General features: G+C 39.6%; 1 protein-coding gene across 2 annotated transcripts in view; it reads left to right on the forward strand.

Moving 5' to 3' along the window:
* Positions 1 to 19677, forward strand: part of RP1 (RP1 axonemal microtubule associated) — a 391698-nt gene that overhangs the window by 208485 nt on the left and 163536 nt on the right. For both annotated transcript variants that reach the window (XM_058275538.2, XM_058275539.2), the window contains exons 18-19: positions 6430 to 6629; positions 11672 to 11758. In XM_058275538.2, coding sequence (XP_058131521.1) covers positions 6430 to 6629; positions 11672 to 11758 — 287 coding nt within the window. The remainder of the gene's footprint in view (positions 1 to 6429; positions 6630 to 11671; positions 11759 to 19677) is intronic.

Raw genomic sequence — 19677 nt, forward strand, 5'->3', positions numbered from 1 at the left:
GGAAAATTTCAAACATGTACAGAAGTTGAGAGAAGGAAATAAGGAACCCAAATGTACAATCACCTAGTTTCTACAAATCGTCAGCATACTGCTAAGCTTGACTCCTTTATCATCCCTTATGCAATGCCCCACATCATCCCATTGTGCTGTTTTAAAAAAAATCCAGGGCATCTTATCATGATTTCATTTCACTCATAAATAATTTTAAAACTTGTATTTTTTAGAAAACATATTCATCTCTGAGAATATAACTCACTTAATTTTAAGTTTAGGAGGATCACATCTAAACATGTCCAAACCGAATCTAAAAAGGGACGGCATATGCCTGATTCCCTGCCCTGCAAGGGATCTGGACTGCAACCTCGTGTTTTCACAAGTTAGAAAACGGAGCGCCCAGGACGGTGATTACATTCAGAGTTACACCTCCAAGGAAAGGCGGGACCGGATGCCCGGTCCCTTGTCCCCAGGCGGTGGCCACAGCAGTGCAGTGCGGCAGCCACTCTGGTCCTTGTGCTGTGCTGTCGATAGCTGGAAAATGTGCTTATTAAAAATTTCTTCACTTAAGCAGCTCTGAAAAGTCTAGAACTAATTGAGCTGGTTTTCTTTTTTTTTTTCCTTTGAACCCACTAATGTTACATTTTTAAAAATTTTATTATCATTTTTTAAAGATACATAGATCACACAAAATGTTACATTAAAAAATATAAGAGGTTCCCATATACCCCACTCCTCACACCCCCACTCCTCCCACATGGACAATTTCATTAGTGTGATACATTCCTGAGCTGGTTTTCTATTCATCTAATTTTAGAAGGTTACTCTTTGCACTTATTCTCAGATTTGCTTATAGGAGTAAGATAACATCTCAAAGCCAAACCAGAATGGTGTAAATCTGTAACTTTTCTGAGACAGAAAGTCTGATACCCTTGAGCAGCTGGCTGAGAAAGGAGTCCTGAAGACCTTGGGAGCCACGGTTCTTTAGCTGCAGAGCGAGCCAAGGCGCCGTGCGTGAGGCAGTGCCGGAGTGCGGTACCCTCCTCGCTAGACCCCTGGCGTCACCTGTTTTTTTTTTTTTTTTTACCTGTTTTCTTTTCACTTGCCCCTCCCTCCCCCCTTTTTTCCCTATAAAAGCTCTCACTCCCATTTTCACGATGAACTGGTTTTGGGAAGATGTCCCCCGTTCCTGGCTTGGGCACTCGCAATAACGACCTTCTCACTGAGAGATAAGCTTCTCTGTGGTGCCGGATTGGGGGGCTCCTTCTCTTGGTAACAGCTGTCCTTACGGTAACGCCCTCCTTAGGTCCGTGTCACCGGGCCACGCTCAGTTTGTGTCAGTGTCTCACCATAGCATACTCTTCTGTGTTTAGTGGTCAACACTTTAAAAACAGAGAAGCCTGGGAAATAAAAACAGAGAAGCCTGGGAAAGAAAACATGAAATCTATTATCATTAAGTTGAAGTCTTATGTTAAAAGCAGTCATAAGTAGTCCTCAAGAAGAGAAGAAAAATATGTGCAAATTTTTATCATTAAGTTTATTTTGAAACAATGTAAAACATAAAACACAATGGAAGAAATTAAAATTACATTACCTTATTACCCCCTCAAAAAGAACTTTCAATATTAATTTTAATATTTATATTTATATATATTTATAAATACATGCAGGTTATACTGGGTATACAATTTTGTAATCTCCTTTTCAGAATAAGATAATAAACACTTTAAGCATTTTTTGTAACATCTAATTTTTTTTATAAAATAATTTAAGAGTTGCAAATAATTCATTGCATAGATATACCATAAACATATTTACTTATTCTCTTATTGTCAGGCATTAGGAATATTTACTTTTTTTTTAACGTAAAACTTGTAATTGACACTTTTGTCTACATTTCTTAAAAATCATTCCTAGAAATGGAATTACCAGATAATTAATTACATCAATTCTTCTTCCTGATGTTATGTTAATGTCTGTTTCTTAAAAGAAGCACTTTTTTTTTTTAATGTTAAATAAAACACTGAATCCAGTGTGAAGTATAGTTTTGTTTATTTGGTTTGTTTGTTCATGCTCACACTATTGTAATATATTGCAATATGAGGGTGGTCTAAGTTTTCATTTAAAATAGAATGTGGATTTGAAGGCAACTTTGACATGGCAAGAGCAATGTAGAAGGTCACATAAGAAATAAGCAGTGCAGAGATAAACCACTCCATTTCAAACAATCCTAACTGTGTTAAAGTATTTTTTTTTATGCCCAGCAGAAAACCTATCCCTTATAAATTCTTTTGGCCCATAACAAGTCAATGTCTTCTTCTAGAAAACAACTCAATTTATTGTTTCTTCTTAGCATATTCTCATTTCTTCTTAGGATATTCTTCTCTCTATATATATGTATATACATACCAAAAAATGTCCCTACCTGCTTTGTGTTTTCTGTGCTCTCTATAAATAGACCTTAGATCAAGAAACTGATGCGTTCATGACATAAAATTAGGTAAGCCATGATAATTTTGTAGAAGTAGATATTTTTCCATATTAAGATAGCTATAGGGAGACTGTTTTAACTTGTTACGTTTTTCCAGATGATTTTACCTTTAATTAAGTTAGGGTTAAGCAATGGCATTTTTTCCTAAGCCTGCATCATAAACTATAAAGGGTCCTGGTTTCCAGCTGCTGCTTTACATCTCAGTGTAGATCAGCTTTCTTAAATACCATCTCAGACACTCATCACACACAGAGGTTGTTTTGTGTCCATACCTCTGATGGGGATTCATGCCTCAGGTGGTCCTCCCCTTTGATCACCTGATGGACTGGAGTTAGCTGATTTATTTGTTTCTATGAGTAATCTTTTCTTCCATTAGCGTTTCAGGAGACCAGCAGGACAAAGGTAGCTTCGTTTTTATTTTTTTGTCTGAGTCACCCTGATTAGTGCTTAATTAAAAGATTCTGTCATCCTTATGGAAGGAATTTTTGAGTCATCTGAATAAATTTTAGGTACCAAAGATTTTATTCAGGGAGGCTCTGAAAGAGTCTTGTCGATTAATCCAGACACCCCATCAAGTATTTTCTCAGCTCAGAGTATTCTAAACCTCTGTCAACAAAAGCAACTGCTTTTATGGTCCTTAGATTAGAGAAATTTATGGCTTCAGACTAATGGACTTTGAATCATTTCCAAAAGATCAGGCGTGTGATGGCATTCTTATTTAATTGGTAACACATTTTCATACGGCGTTCTATATTATGGATTATACCTTATTATGTCATCAGTTATTGCCGTGTGAATGCGCTCTGATGATGGCCCACATCTGAGCAAATGAAGTAAGGAAATGGTAGAGCCAGGAGGCAGGAACCTTAGATACCACCCACACATTCACAGAATAAAACAAACAAGCTAAACACAAACACAGAAACACCCAAAAAACAAAATCCGGTCACCGGGATCACTTGACCGGCCCTGCAGGGTTGTTTGTTCACTGGCATCTGCCTTCAGGATTTCCCTGCTCCAGCTCGTCCTCTTGCCAGCCTGTTCTACTCAGATCAGACCACTGACATGCTTCAGTGTCGTGGCTGGCTTTCTGTTGCCTGTACGAGCCTGCGCCAACTCCCTTCCGTCATGCCCAAGTGCTTTCACAGTCTTGCCTTCCTCTGGCTCCTCTTCCTGCCACGCTATATTTCAACTGTGCATCATCACGTGCAGTTCTTCCATTGTGCCTGCTGCTTTAAGCCTTTGTACGTGCTGGGTATGCTGTCCCTTCTCTGTATAGCGCCCTTCCCTCATGTCTTTCTGCAAAATTCTGATTCCTTCTCTGTCATCCACCGCCAACATTTCCTCTGTGAAAGCGTTCCTGTCCACACTTCCGCAGTTGGCGCTCTCTGCTCCCTTGGAACTTTGCAGTGTTTCTACCATTTTCTGTAAATGTGTTTGCACATTTGAAATCCAATTATTTGTATGCCTGTCTTCCCCACTAGAATATAGCTCCAGGATGAGACCCTAATTATATCTTTCAAACTCTTACTAAGCGCCATTACTATATAGAGGGTGATGAATTTAACCCAGTTCCTGGAAAATAACAGGAACTAAAATTTTTTCGAATTGAATAAAAGTGATCCTTTCAGATGACTAACGTACTCAAGATAGTAAATAAGTAATGAGCATCCTGAAGACTAAACCTGGATCACTGAGTACTCTCTGGGATTCATGCATGTGCTGTGGGATTTTTGTAACTAGAGATCTGGGAACACTGTTATCTGGCACCTGAGGGGGTTCCAGGTGAGTCTGTGAGGTTCTTGGCGGTGTTTGGCTGAGACGGCAGGCAGGGCAGATGGGTGTTCACACACTGTATTTTGAGTTTTGTCAGAGTATCATGGGTCCCCAAGACCAGCCTTAGGCTTGATGAGTCACTAGATGTCTTCCAGGACTCAGAAGAGCTGGTATGGTTTATTACAGTGAAAGGGTAGAGATTAAAATCTGACCAGGGAAAAGGTCCATTGGCACAAGGTCCAGGAGAAACCTGACAGGGGCGTCCAGTTGTCCTCTCCCCGTGGAGTCATTCTGACAGCGCCTCATTTGCCATGCAGCAGGGTGTGACTGCACACATCGAGTCTTGACAACCTGGGAAGCTCACCTGAGGCTCTCGCCCGCTGGGATTTTCACCGGAGGCTTGCAGCCTCCACAGGACCAACCTTAGCCATTCTGTCACCAGCCCCCTAGAGGTCAAACTAACAAGCACGGCCAAGGCCTCAGGCATACAGAAACTCTGATCAGGCAGGGTGGTCCAAGGGCTCAGAGGTTATCTCCCAGGACCAATCAAGGGCCAGACCTTTATTAGGCTGTGCATGGTTTGGACAACCCAAGCCTGCTCAGTGAGCCCAACCCATTTTTAAAATCAAATTAGATTAAATTTAATTGTTTTATGTTCTCTGCCAGGCCAGTGACCTTTGATGATATACCTGAAATGCCATGGGATTCAAACTTGCTCCACCTGGGTTTGAAGTTTGTTTCTAAACGTGGGACAGCTAAGTTAATCTTTGAGTCCTGGTTTGTCTGCCTGTTTAATAGGAGATAATACCTTGTAGGAACGCTATGAGGATGGAATACGGCTGACATGATAATGAATGTTAAGTGCTTAGGACAGTGCTTACCACATAATAAAATCTCAAATATTTTTTTGAGGCTGCTGCTGCCATGTCCTGGTGATTGTGTTTAGGGGTACACAGAGCACCCATGAACCTTGTTTAAGTGCAGGGGCTTTGGCGTTAGGCATTCCACAGTTTACTTATTATGTGGCTAGGACTTATTATTTTATCTCTGGGCCTCATTTTTTTTATCTTAAGATGGACATAATAATTTGACTCACTTCATGGGTTTATAATGAAATTGAATGAGAAGTGCATGTAAAACGTTCATTGCAGATCCCAGCATACAATAAGAGCTTAATAAATGGCAATTGCTATTATATTGGCAAAAAGTGCCCGCTATTATAAAGACAGGGATAATCCAAGTAACCCAAGACAGTAAATAGAGGTAACTTAAAAAATGAATATTAGTTCTTTCAGAGCATTTGTTTCCATTTACATTTTTTTTTTTTTTTTTTGCGGACTTTTATTTTAAAATGAGTTTAGTCTGGCTTTATAGGATATAACTAACTATTTGCTGGGTTGGTTTTTGTCATTGTTGATGCTGCCAGGGATTGCCTGTAGTTTCCAGTCACAGAATTAAAGGTGACAGAAGAATACTGGCTACCTTTTACCCATTTAGCCTGGGGAAATTTATCCCATTACCTTGAATCTATAATATTTCTACCTGGAAATGTCAGTTTAGAATTAAGGTCCAGCCTTTGGGGCAATTCCAGGAAAGCAATGCAGAGTAGCTTTGAAGATGCATTTTTGAAAAATCTGTCTTTAGTTCCAGAGCCTTTCCATTGCCTTGGCTAGTAAGGCTTTTTTTATTTTTTAATTCCAAAAATGTTTTTAGAAACTGTGCATCTCTCTTCAAGTGTTCATTTTTATATCTTATTTGAAAATGTTTTCATTCCACTTTTCTTGTGTTGCATGATACTCTTTCACCCCATTAGGTAGTTCTATTTGAAAATCTTCAAGTTAGGCAGGCAGCTTTATGAAAACTGTGAACTCAGAACTGCAAACTCCTGTACGCTCTGCCTTGTTGACCTGCAAGGACAAGTGAAAGATGGCCAGGCACGTCAGATGCTTCTTGTTCTCATGCAGCTTACTTCTGGAGTTTACTTCCAGTCGCCCAGAAACTTGCCGTGAGGGGACAAGGCACAAATCAACTCCCTGGAGTTTTAGAGTTCAGCACCCCCCACCTACCCCACCCCTGCCCGGCTTTGGTGTCCTTGGGCTCAGATGTGACAAAAGATCCTGTCAGCCTGGCGTCACATCTGATCTACCACTAATGCCTTTTCCCCATAGAAGAAATCCGACGTTCCCAAAGCAGCCAGAATCTCCCGTCAGAAGATGAATGGAAGGTGTTAGTGCTGACAGGAGATTCGGGGACTCGAGCCAATGTCGTGCTCTGGGTGTATGGGGAGGAAGGAGCCAGCGGACCAATAAGTCTCATCAAGGACAACCCTGAGCGGCTATTTCTCCCAAGACAGGAGGATGAGTTTCAGGTAAACAAAATTGGCAGCAATATTCTTCTTTGAACATTTCAAAGGCATTTCTGCAATATGAAAGTGCGTTTTTGTGTGAATCTGTGTGTGTGGCCTCTATAAAATATCTGGTCTATTAGAATCCCCACAGATGCCCTTAATGCCTTATGATCAGCAAAGGAAACACCCTTTCTCACTTATCTTATACAAGCAAGGAAAGTTATAGACGAAAATTGCTTTCTTTAAAGACAATTCGTTTTAGACCATTGGTTTGAAACTGGCCCCATAAACCATTAACCTCTACTTGAATGAAATGCAGATTATACGCAATTTAGAGATTCTTCTGGTAATGAAAACCCTTATTTCATGTCGTTGCATGTGCCTTTAGGTGTTGCTCAGCTGAGCTGTATGGGTGTGAAATCATTTTCTTGGCATCTTGATAGCCCATGTTTTGAAGCCCTTGCCCATTCTCACCTTTCTCCTTTCCTCCTTAGCATTCAGGGAGCACTGGGCTGCCTCCATTTGACTACTGCTGGTTGCCTCTCCTGTTTCCTCAGGGCTTTGGCAAAATTTCAGTGAGGACAATTACATTCCACTTCACTTATTTTCCCTCAGCCCCCGCAGTGTGTTAGCTATATGGTTCTTTGGTGTACTGTTAAACAGCGGTGCTTCTCCCAGGAGAGGATTCTTTTTGCGTCATGAGGTCAAATAGAGATACAAAGGATAATTGAGTCCAACTCAAGTCACCAGGAAGCCAAGGCTATGTCTTGGGCTACAGGACCTGGCAATCACTATTATCCAAATGGTTCCTAGATCTTTCAATCTGAGCATGTCATTCACTTTTGCAATGATTAAATTAACTTATAGTGAAAAAAGACAGCTCTCTATAGTCATGAAAGAACACTCTGGTTCAGTGCACTGCCAATCATACCTTATACAGAATATGCATTTCAAAAGATTATTTAATGATGCTTAGACCTCAGAATGCATTTTGCTCCCACCCCCAATAGTATTATATATTATGGTTAGATCCCCAAGACTACTCCACAAAAGTCTAATTTTGCCCACAGTAGGGCTTGTGGTATGTGTATTTATGCACTGGGGAATTGTCATTGTTTTTCTGGAAAAATTTACCTGAAGTCTAATCATGGAAACTCATAGTAGAGATTCTCAGTCTTGACTGCACATTGAAACCACTTAGGGAGTTTTAAAAAAATACTGCCTTCTGGGTCTCCCTGCAGAGATCCCTGTTTAATTCCTCTTGGGTGCAGTCTGGGTGCAGAGGTTTTCAGAAGCTTGCCAGGTGATTCTAAAGGGCAGCCAAGATTGAGAATCACAGTTACAGTGCTAGACTGCAAACTGGGTGAGCTGGATTGGAATCCTGGCTTCCCCTCATTTATTGAGCTGTGTCGCCTTGAATATATCACTTAATTTCTCCAGGATAGCATTATCTTTACCTACAGAATGGAGTCAATAATAGCTGCTCTTTCAAAAATCCTGGGTGGTTTGATGAAAAATAGAGAAAATGTATAAATATTTTAAAAGTTCTATTTAATAAATGCAATGTAGTAAATTCATTAAGAAGAGGGCTGTGGAGCCCATGTTCAAATCCAGATCCACCACCGACTTTGATCTTGAGCAGGTTCTATGACCTTGAACAGGTTGTTTCTCCTCATCAATCTTCAGTTTCATCGTCAGTAAAGAGCAGGGACAGTACTTCCTGCAGACTTGTCCTGAAGGCAAAGGATGTTTGGGAATGTGTGTGACTGGGCAGCAAGCCTGGTAGAGGAGCATGCTCTGGGATGGCAGGTGCCATTCTAATTCCCTGAAAAGTTGCCCTATCCTGGGTATGTTTCTACCAGACTCATATTTACTATGCAGTAAGAGCAGAGGCTCACCAGTTCCACACTGCTGCCTCAATGGTCGTGATCAGGGATGGGTCTGGGAGCCTCCAGGAGTCTAAAGTCTTGCTTGCTCCTCAAAGTATGGTTCCCAGGCCAGGTGCTTGAGCATTTGCTGTGAGCTTGCTAGGCTTGCAGATCTGAGCCCTCACCCTGGATCTATTTAGTCAGAGTCTGCAATTTCACGAGATCCTCAGATAATCTGTGTGCACACAAAGTTTGAAAAGCACTGGTCTAAGAAGTAAAGGTCAGGGGGCTCTTGATAGTCTGAGGGTCCTCTGTTAGGACTAAACAGCTCATGCCTGTGCCCTCTGTCAGTGTTGCCTTCTGCGGTTCTTTTCATTGGCATCATTTGTTACATCCAAGAAGAGTTTCTTTTCTCTTTGACCCTCGCTAAGCAGAATTTAGTCTCTCATTCTCCATTCCTCCTTTCCAGTTCTAACATTAGCGTACAGCTGTTTTTGAGGACCTGATTTTGAATTTTACTTTTGGCATTTACTGTGTCTCCAGCATTAACTATAGGTTCAAATATAAGAGACAGATGAGCCATGTGTAGGGAAGCCATAATTGAGTCCAACTCTATTGCTCTCAGGAGCACAAACCCCAAGGCAGGGCTCACTGGCAAGGCACCAAACTCCAGAGTTATCTGGCCTGACCATAGGACCTAGGTCTCTCCAGAGCTCTCAGGATCCCCACTATTTGGGGTAGTATCCACTTTGGCAGTCTATGAGATCCTCTGAGATGTGCATAAGCATTACCTCTGAGATGACCTCCTAACTCATTTTGAAGTCTCTTAGCCATATAAATTCATTTGTCTTTTCCTTTTCCCCTTTTATTTGAGGTCTTTTTCCAGTTGCATTGCTGGTTGGTACTTGGTAGTAATACTTTGGTGCCAGAGAGGCTTATCCCTGGGAGTCATGTCCCATGCTGGGGAAAATGTATTGCATTTATATGCTAAGTTTCGCTTAGAGAGAGGCCATGTTTGTGCCATAATGAGGCTCTCAGAAAGCAACTCTGAGGCATCCCACATGCTAGGCTAAGTTTCAATTCAAGAGCAAAAGTCACATGAGCTTAGTCATTGATATCAAGGTCCCATCAATGGACCATCATCCTTTGCCAGCCATTGCATCAGCAATGCACTTGAGGAACTGTTGCTGCTCCATTAGAGAATGTGGCAGAGCTCTCCAGAACGGGAATTCAATAGTCTCTTGGTTATTGTGCGAGCCTCCACCCATGTGACAAAGTCCCATGAATTTGAACACATTTATATACCTTATATGTATGCCCAGGTGAACTTCCTCCCCTGCATCCCTCATCACTGACATCTGACACCAATGATCCTCCCCTGCCGCAGTTGTAACCCTTCTGTGATCCAAGGCAACTTCAAAAATGAAGCCAATAAAATAGCCAAATGCAATTAATAGGAAAATGAAATAATAATGATAGATTTAAATATAAGAAATGCAATACATAGAAATTTTTTAAAAAACTAAAAATAAAAAAGATTGGGTTATTAAAAATAATGAAAAATATAAAATAAAATTTTTTGACATTTTGCCTTTCATCACTATAATATCTTTTGTCCTATATGTAGAGTGACATTTTCTTCCATTTATTCTCCAGTGCCTTACTTTTATCATTTTGTTTTCAAAGATGTTTTAGGTCATAGTAAAGTCACATACAGAGTACAGGGGACTCCATATATGCAACATCCTCTCCCTTTCCCCCCTTCTGTATTAAAACTTTTTTTGTATGTGGTACCTTTGTTACAACGAATATACGAATAGTGAAACATAGCCACTAACAATGGTCAATGGTTTACATTATGGTTTACCTTTTAGACTGTATACTTTGATAAATTTTGATGATATTTAGCATGGCCTGTGTCCATCATTGTGAGATCATGTGGAACCCTTCCATTGCCCACTAAATATCCCTTGTTCCATCTAATCTATTCTTTCCTTCCCCTCTCCTTGGGGCCCACAGTGACCCCCTGGCTTCACTAAAAAGGAATATTTGAAAAGAGGGTATGGAAGGGCAGTTCTGATGGCCTCTGGGTCTCCTGGCCATCCCAGCTCTGTCAGGGTCTAGAACATAGGTAGGCAGTGACCTAAGTCCAACATAATAGGCAAGTGCCAATTCACACTTCGTAGTTTGTGGAAGTAGATGTGTACCTCTAGTAGAAATAATGTTAATGGCCAGTATTTAATCCATTATATACAAAATTATATACACAAATGTATTTCTTTGCTTAATTCTTATAGTCCAGTGTCCTGGATGTATCTTATCTTACTGAAAATATCTGCTTATATATGTGTCTCCATACTAGACCATAAATCTCTCCAGGTTAGGGACTGTGCCCTCCCTTTCAGTTTGTATACCTGTGGCCTTGTACAGTGCCTAGATTACTGTGTTAAATAAACATTTATTTAATTGAACTGACAATTTTATGCAAGAGGCATTATATTCACTCAATAGATGAAGTAATTTAGGACCAGAGATGTAAAACACCACATTTTACTCAGTTTTAGCCAGTTTACTACAGCCAGGATTCCAATTTTGTTCTGGGACTCCAAAGTCAGTTCTTTTGGGTCACACACAAAAAAAACTAACACAGTACATGTATTTTGTGGGCAGGTTTTTTTTTTTTCTCTACCTTGAACTTTTAACATCCATATCTTAGCCAAGAAATCACAAAAGAGAATTTTCAGAGGGTCTAGACTCACAGGTGCTTTTTCTTAAACTTGTAGAAGTAGCTATTTGTAACTTATCTTGGATGAAATATGCTTTTTTCCCCCTTGTCCTTAAAGAAGAACTCAGTTTTGTCAGTGGAGTTCAGCTTCAGAAGACGTTGGCTTCCAGGAAGAGATGTGTGACAGAGAATTGAGCACATTTACGCTCTCAATCCTGTTCTTTCCCCTGACGCCTTTACAAATTTTAAATCAAGTCACAGGAAACTTCTGCCTGAGCCTCTGGGCCTGTGAGGGTCACTGATAGCTTCTTGAGAGGATTTGAACTTCAGACTCTGAAAGGTTCCCTGAGAGCCTTCAACTATTAGTAACAACAAAAAATTGCACTTAGTGTGAAGAAGAGGAAGACTTTTAAAAATGTGCTCAGTTTAAAGCATTCTGCTAATTATTTTTCTCCTTATATTTCATTCAGGTTGAAATAAGAAGCATTGGAAAGATATACAAGATAAGGATAGGACATGATGGAACTAGTGAGCACCCTGCATGGAACCTACAGAGGGTAATTTTTTATTGTGTACTTTACAGTTAGTCTATGAAGAAAAGAAACAGTCTACTTAGAACAATAAGAAGGTTCACATACTTGCCTGACTGTTGCAAATAATGCAAACAAAATATCCGTGGATATAACATAGTAAACAAATATGGTTCATTCTTGTGAAAGATTTTTTAAAATAACATTTCTGTTATAGTTACAAAGGTAATCAGTGTTCATTGAAAATAATCTGAAAAACACACTAAAGTATAAGAACAAAAATGAGTTAGTTATACATCCATCACTGAATGAGCACTCTGGTGGTTCATTTTCTGCAAATCCCTTTTTCTCTAAGTATAAATTTAATCAGTGTAATGATAATAAATATATAAATATCCTGAAGTATAAATATAGAATCATATATGTGTGCTTTTCACTTTTAATGAAATTGAATCATGCTATGTATGCCATTTGGGTTTCTATTTTTTTCACTTACTCAGGGCAATAATAACATCAATAATTATAATAGCAATAAATGTTTATTGAGTGCTTACCATATGCTAGCTATGCTACAAATATCATATTTCTGCCCAACAACAACTCTTGGGTTTAGGTACCATTGATATCCCTACTTTATAGATGAGGAAACTGAGGCCCAATAAAGTTAAACTGACTCATGTTCTTTAGTTAATGGTCTTATTAATAGGTTGAACTCCAAAGACAGATCTTACACATTTTAATTGGACCTTAATTTTGTTTTTAGCAAATGGAAGTGAGTTAAATGTGAAAAGCCATGGGATTTCTGCATGGAAGCAGTAGGGTACAGTGGAGTCAGAGGACCTGGGTTGAAAGATAGAGCAGCTCTGTTCCCTAGCTTTAAATACTGTACTGTATCTGTCACAGCTTCCTTATTTAAAAATGTTTGAGGTTTTGAGGTTTCAATTTTGAATACCTCTGATAGTATTTATCAGAGTTATCATTTTTCCATGTCAGAAGTTTCTGCTTTTTATTACTATATCTTTGACTGTATAATGAAGGTGAAAGAGAAGCATTAGTTTTGCTAAATGTTTATTGTATCATTTCTTAGTACATACTTGGCATACTGAAAACTGGCATTCTTATTGTCCAGGAGCAGGTAAATGTATTCCAGTGTTAGTCAAGAGGAATTTTCTGAATACCTGATATATATCCTGCATTGTGCAAAATATGGAGAATGGGTGGAAACTGTGTATTGGCTTTAAGGTTTCTCTGTTCAAAACACAAGCAATGGCCTTTTAAGACGATACAAAAGGCTTCAGTCTCTTATTTCCTTTTGGCATGACACCATCATTTTTTGAGTGCTTCTTTACTTTGTGGCACAAAAAAAGGTGTTTCAGGTTCCTCTTGTACTTTTTCTTCCTCAGCCCTGGAATCACCCACATCTCAAGGAGCCCTGTGTTTTTGTAGAGAATGGTATTTAGAAACCAGTATTTGCATGAGACATGCAGATAAGGTATTTTCTCTTACTAATGCATCCCTCTGCCCAGAGGCTCCTCCCCTGGCTGCCAGAACCTGGCCTCTGCTTCCAGAGGACGCTGCCTAACTCTGGAGTGAGTTGCTATATGGTGGGTCACGGGAATACAGGCTCAGGCAAACCAGGAACTTTGGACAAATGACCGCTTTATTACTTACACAACACAGAGAGCCCAAAGGAGCAGGGGAGGAGACCCCATAGTGGCTGGTCTCCCCGTGAGGGTTGGTGGATGGTGGCTCTGCATGCCCCACTTCATGTCAGGGAGGAAAGACAAATCTTTTTTTTTTAAATACAGTATCAGTTTATGGATAACGTTATGGGATGGTCTGGGAAAGCACAAGGGTGTTCAGCGGTCAGCTTCCCAGGACTAGACCAACAGACTGGAGTGTCCCAGAAAGACCAACAGAGAGCCAGGAAAACGAAGCCAAGTGGGTAAAGACCCAAGGCCGGCCTCAGCAGCTGTGCGTGGACACAGCATTAATAAATGTTTCCATAGTCAAAGCAGTGTGTGAAACACAGACTTATTCATTCTTCCCTTGGAGATTCACAGTGCATATTGAAAATTTAAAAGCCCTGAGATACCCCACAGTAAAGAAATCTGTTGAAGAGTATGTCCCAAACAAATTTCACCATGAAACAATATTTCAGGTCAAATATATTAACATTCTATGAAATGAACATTGTGTGTTATACACTGAGAAACATGATTTATGTTTTATGAATCCAATCATAACAATACATAAGAGTTTATAATTTATGTGATTCATACAGCAAAAATGATGAGGTCCTGTGTTACTCTTTTGAGGTCTCCAGACCTGTGGACCTATGGAGAGTCTGGGAAAGGTGGTCAAGATGAGATCCCAAGGAATCCCTTTTGCCCTGTAAACAGCTAGGTGAAATATTGAGTATTGGGGTATACCTAAGAGAAAATTAGGAGTGCTCCATACGCCTGCCCTTTCCCAACAAATCAGAGTGAGACACAGTTTCTGTTTTCTATCTGGATGGAGAAACAAGATCAGGAAGCAAACATACAAGAATTAGAAGGCAGGCAGAGAATCAACCGCAGTAGGAGCAGCAGGTTCAGATCAGACAGGTGAACGCACACTGGAGGGAAGCCTTTGTGGACAAGGAGATCCTGAGGGTGGAAAGACGTGAATAAGGGCAGAGAAGGACATGCTGAGTGGAATGTCATCAATTTGGCGATTGTCTTTTTCAGGTGGAGACAAATGTATGTTAATTACTGCACATAGAATTTTCATGGAATATTACATAGCTACGTATGTAAAATGATTTATTCCCAGTGAGAAGGAAAGTGTCTATTTACAAAGCTAAAAAAGTTTCCTTGTATTTTAATGGTCTTTAGCCTGAAATTTTTTAGGCACAAATGCCTTGGCCTTGTTTAGGCGGAATCATTTGATCAGCACACAGTCTTACAGATCTTTCATCACTACACCTTGCATTCTCTTCTCAGGTGCATAGAAAGAACTTTGTGTGGATGACTACTATCTTCTGTCTGGTAAATCAACTCCAGTTTACCTACCCCCTCAATATTTCACAACTGCACTGGAATGTTATCCCATGCAATACAAATTTTTTTCATCCATACACATATGTACAGCAGCACAATTCAGTAATCTTTATGTCTTCTACACATTCCTCTTAATCAAATTTGCTTTTTAAAAATATTGGGTAGACCATGCTAGTCAAATGAACTCTGTTTAAGGACAGAGTGGAGCCCACATACCTATCCTTTTATACATCAATGGGTTTTGGTGGGAGGGAGAAGCAAGTCATTTCCTTTTGGATTTGAGTGCTAACATAAATAGCGCCACGGATGCATAAAGCATACACCATTGCATTCCTGTTCAAAGTATTGCACCAAGTACTGCTAGAGCACTCACCATGTGGAAGGGCTTCTGCTAGATACTTGAGCAGGCAAACATGAGGGCAGTGTAGTTCTTGTCTTCAGAGTTCAGCCTGCGATTAACCTGAGTATAAACCAGATTGTGGGTTAGTTGTCCTTAGAGTCTGTATTTTATTTTTTAATTTTTAAAAAGCTTTATTTATTTATTTATTTCTCTCCCCTTTCCCCCTACCCCACGCCCCAGGTATCTGTTCTCTGTGTCTATTTGCTGCGTCTTCTTCTTTGTCCGCTTCTGTTGTTGTCAGCGGCACAGGAATCTGTGTTTCTTTTCCGTCATCTTGTTGTGTCAGCTCTCTGTGTGGGTGGCGCCATTCCTGGGCAGGCTGAACTTTCTTTCATGCTGGGCAGCTCTCATTATGGGGTGCACTCCTTGCACTTGGGGCTCCCCTATGCGGGGGACACCCCTGCGTGGCACGGGACTTCTTGCGTGCATCAGCACTGTGCATGGGCCAGCTTCACACGGGTCAAGGAGGCCCGGGGTTTGAACCGTGGACCTCCCATGTGGTAGACGGACGCCATAACCACTGGGCCAAGTCCGCTTCCCTAGAGTCTGTATTTTAACAGTCACATCTCCGTGAAAAGGCCTCTCATTCTCTACATCTCTCTTCCAAAAGATTGATGGAAGGAGGTAGATTTCCCCTTCCTTCAGCTTCTGAACAGAAAGGCTGAGTGCCTCTCTGAGCATTTGTAACCTCAGTGTTGAATCTAATACACTGTTATTTAAGGCATTGCAAATACCACCATATATCTGTTCCAGTCAGCTCTGTCCAGGGCATGTATTTAACTACTTGGTGGAAACTTCTTAAAGTAATCCAGGAATTTTTAAATTTCGGAGAAACCAAGAGGAGTTTTATGCTAATATTCTTTTATGAAACAACAAATATTTGCTGCTGTAAATCAGCAGAAGGAGCTCAGCAAGTGAATGTTAGTTTCCTCTGAGGCATCCCTAAAATTGTTTTCTATTCATTTAGGAAATTAAAGCAAATATGAAGGATTTTATGTGATAAAAATACAGCTGTTTCTTTAAGCATTTTATTTATTTTTAAAGGAAAATGAGTGTATGTTTCCATGAAAAAATCTTTCCAGAAACTCACTCTTTTTCTTTTCCCTATATCTATCCCAAAATAAAATTTGCCTTTAAAGCTTAATATTAGTGTATTTCCTCTTGGCATATAGACTTTTTTGTTACATGCACACTTGGCTGCTCTGTTAGAGGTAAAGCAAAAAAAATGAGGGCTTTGTGTCTTTTTAGTATAAAAAGAATACTGGATGATGACGTGATCTGAAAGCAAAGAAAAGTACCATTTCCAAAAAGGTAATGATTGATTCTATAGTGATCAAAGGCTGCCTTTTGTGGACTGAGAATATTTGAGAGTCTACCATTAGTAGGACATATGCCATGAGGGTTTTTTCCTTTTACCATCATTGATAATGAAGAACTGCTCATAGCCAATAGTCTTGTGATGAATAATGAGACATTATAGGGCATTTACTGTTCGGGAGGAGCCAGTGCTTGTAAATGTTTGTTGAAATGATTCCTGGTGTCTTAAGTTAAATGTGTATAAAAACTCGCTTTTTTGGCTTATCATTTAGATTTCCAGGAGGGAGCAGCTGCTCCATTCTATGATGCTCTGGCAGTTTGAGGCTATTGGTCTAGTGATGGGTCTATGATAGTTTGAAAGTATTTTTTTTTTCTTGAACATACTTAAGATGTTCTCTTGGAGTTTGGCTTGCACTCTCTGCTCTACTAATACACATAAACCAATTGTGCTACCTAGCTTCCAAAACACTGTTGTCAAGTATTAATTTAAGATACTGAATTGAACCTAGGTAAAAGTAGCTTGGAACCCAAATAAGATGATTATAACCAGACAGAGAGTTATAGTTAATAATATTGAAAATTGCATAAAAGGCAGAAATGTATTTTAGCAAATATTGTCATGTAAATCTGACAATTGTTTTTGAACCTTAGGGCTTCTATTTTTTCATCTCTGGGATTGACTTTGACTTTTTCAAACTGAAGTAAATAAACATTAGCGTTAGAGTCAAAAGACTTGAAAGATGTTTGATTTCCAGCAAGTCATATAGTAACCTTTTTTCCTGCGCTTTCCCTATGTTAAAATAAGCCTCAGTAGTACTTGCCGAGATGATCTCGCAAGTCATTGTGAATATCAGGTGAAAAAATTAAATAAAGCTTAATCACCACTCTTGATTCTCACAACTCAGGCTTATTCAATAGATATCACCACCCAGCCAGTTATCCAAGTCCACACCTGACAAGTTTTCCTCGATTGCTATATTTCCCTCAACTCCAAAATCCAACCCCTCAGAAACCCCCTGCTGAACTTGTTGCTGAAATGTATTTCGAGTCTGTTTTTCTCCATCTTACTATGATAACTTTAGCCCTAGCTATCTTTTTTCTCCTCTCGACTGCAAACATCTTCTATAATAGTTTTCCATCTTCTTCTTTTTCTCCAAATAGCTGCCAGAAGGATCTTTTATAAATATCTATCAGATTTTTTCCCACAAGAAGTTACAAATGTATAAAAGCTGAAAAATAGCATAAACATCATAAAATCCATAAAAATAACCTAATATTTTTATTAATATACTGCATTGCACATTTCCTTATTATTTTTCCCTGCATTTTTTGGCTATATACTTTTTAAAACCACTCTATTATAGTAATATATATAACTCACAATTTCCCATTTTAACCATTTTCTAGTATACAATTCAGTGGCATTAGTTACATTTGCCAACATGTGTTACCCAAACTTTATTTAGATCACTTTTCTCTTTGTTTAATCTGGCCTCTGCCCAAACTCTTTCATTTCTTTTCAAACCACTCTCACACCTTGTTCATTGTGCTCAAGCCACATTGTTCTACCTCCCAGAGTAGCTGTCGGGGACTGAATCATGTACGCCCCAAAAGATGTGTTCAAATGATATTGCAGGGACATTCTATATCCTGTCATAAACCACTGAATGTACTGGGAGAGAATGTGAATTACAATGTAAACTACAATCCATGTGGTGCAGCAGTGCTCCAAAATGTATTCACCAAATGTAATGAATGTGCCATAATGATAAAAGAGGTTGTTGATGTGGGAAGAGTGGGGAGGTGAGAAGTGGGGTATGTGGGAACTTCTTACATTTTTTAATGTAACATTTTTTGTGACTTATGCATCACTAAAAAAGAAAGACCATTTATTTTAAAATAAATTAAAAAAACACAAAAAACAAAAACTGTGGTTGTGGACTCATTTGTAAATAGGACACTTGAAGATCCAATTTAGGAAAAGGTGACACTGAATCCGGATGGGCCTGAATTGATTACGATTGGAGTCCTTATAAGAAGAGGAAATCTAGGCAGAGCAGGAGAAGTGGAAACCAGAAGGGGGAGCCGGAGAATGAGACCGAGGACCGAGTGACAGGAGAGATTGTGCCGCCAGCACTGCACACTGACTTTGGAGAAAGTATGGCCTGCCAATACCTTGATTTTGGACTTCTGACCTCTCAAACTGTTGGACAATAAATTCCTATTGTTTAAAATATCCTATCTGTGGTATTTATCTTAGCAGCCCCAGCAAACTAAGATAGCAGCCCTTTGCTGTCCAATCTAAAGTAAGCTTCTGCTTGCTATCTTACTACATCAACCTGTTTTAATTTCTTTATAACATATCACTTTTCTGATATTCTGCTTTTATTTGTATATTGGTTTACTGTCTGTCCTGTACTAGAAAGTGAGCAATAGAGAACCAGAACTTTGTATTCTTCAACTATATCCCCAGTTCCTAGAATAGTACCTGCCATGCGGTAGACGTTGAATAAATATTTGTGAAATGAATGAATGAATGAATATACATTTGTTCACATAAATGTTTTTATTATACATGAAATACTTTGTGAATTGTTCAGTGCTAAGTGAAAGGAAATCTTGCTTGGTGTTGAGGGAATGGGGGTTATTTTGTTCACTTAAATATTTAAATATATGTGAAGCACTTTGTAAATCGTTAAGTGCTGAGTGAAGGGAAAACTTGCTTGATGTTGTGGAAATGGGGTTATTTGGGCATAGCTGGGCAGTGGTGTGTGCAAGGAGCAGAAGAAGAAACAAAGCTGCAGAGGCTCAGGGCTTGGCCAGTTCACACGAAGCCGGAGCTGCTCTCGTGCCTCTCAGTCCAGTGCTCGGGCTGCCCCTCTGGCACATGCCACACGTTACATGGGCACACTGACTCAAATAGAACAGGCATTCTCTTGATACCTCTGAATTCTCCTGAACCTTTGAATTGAAGTAGATCCTAGGTTTTGGTACATTTGTCATTGTTTTTCACCTCCTATTATAAGAACCTTGATCTAAGCTCCAGGCAGTCTTGAGATGAACTAAACTAGGTAAGAAATTGCCTTAATTATTTATTTTCAGTTTTAAAGCATCACGTAATTGCTTCCAGTTCCTTTTCATTTTCATTTCTTTCTTCACTTCAGGGTTCTAGAAACAACCACAGAAGG

The sequence above is a fragment of the Dasypus novemcinctus genome, chromosome 14, assembly GCF_030445035.2.
Source record: "Dasypus novemcinctus isolate mDasNov1 chromosome 14, mDasNov1.1.hap2, whole genome shotgun sequence".
Lineage (NCBI taxonomy): Eukaryota > Metazoa > Chordata > Mammalia > Cingulata > Dasypodidae > Dasypus > Dasypus novemcinctus.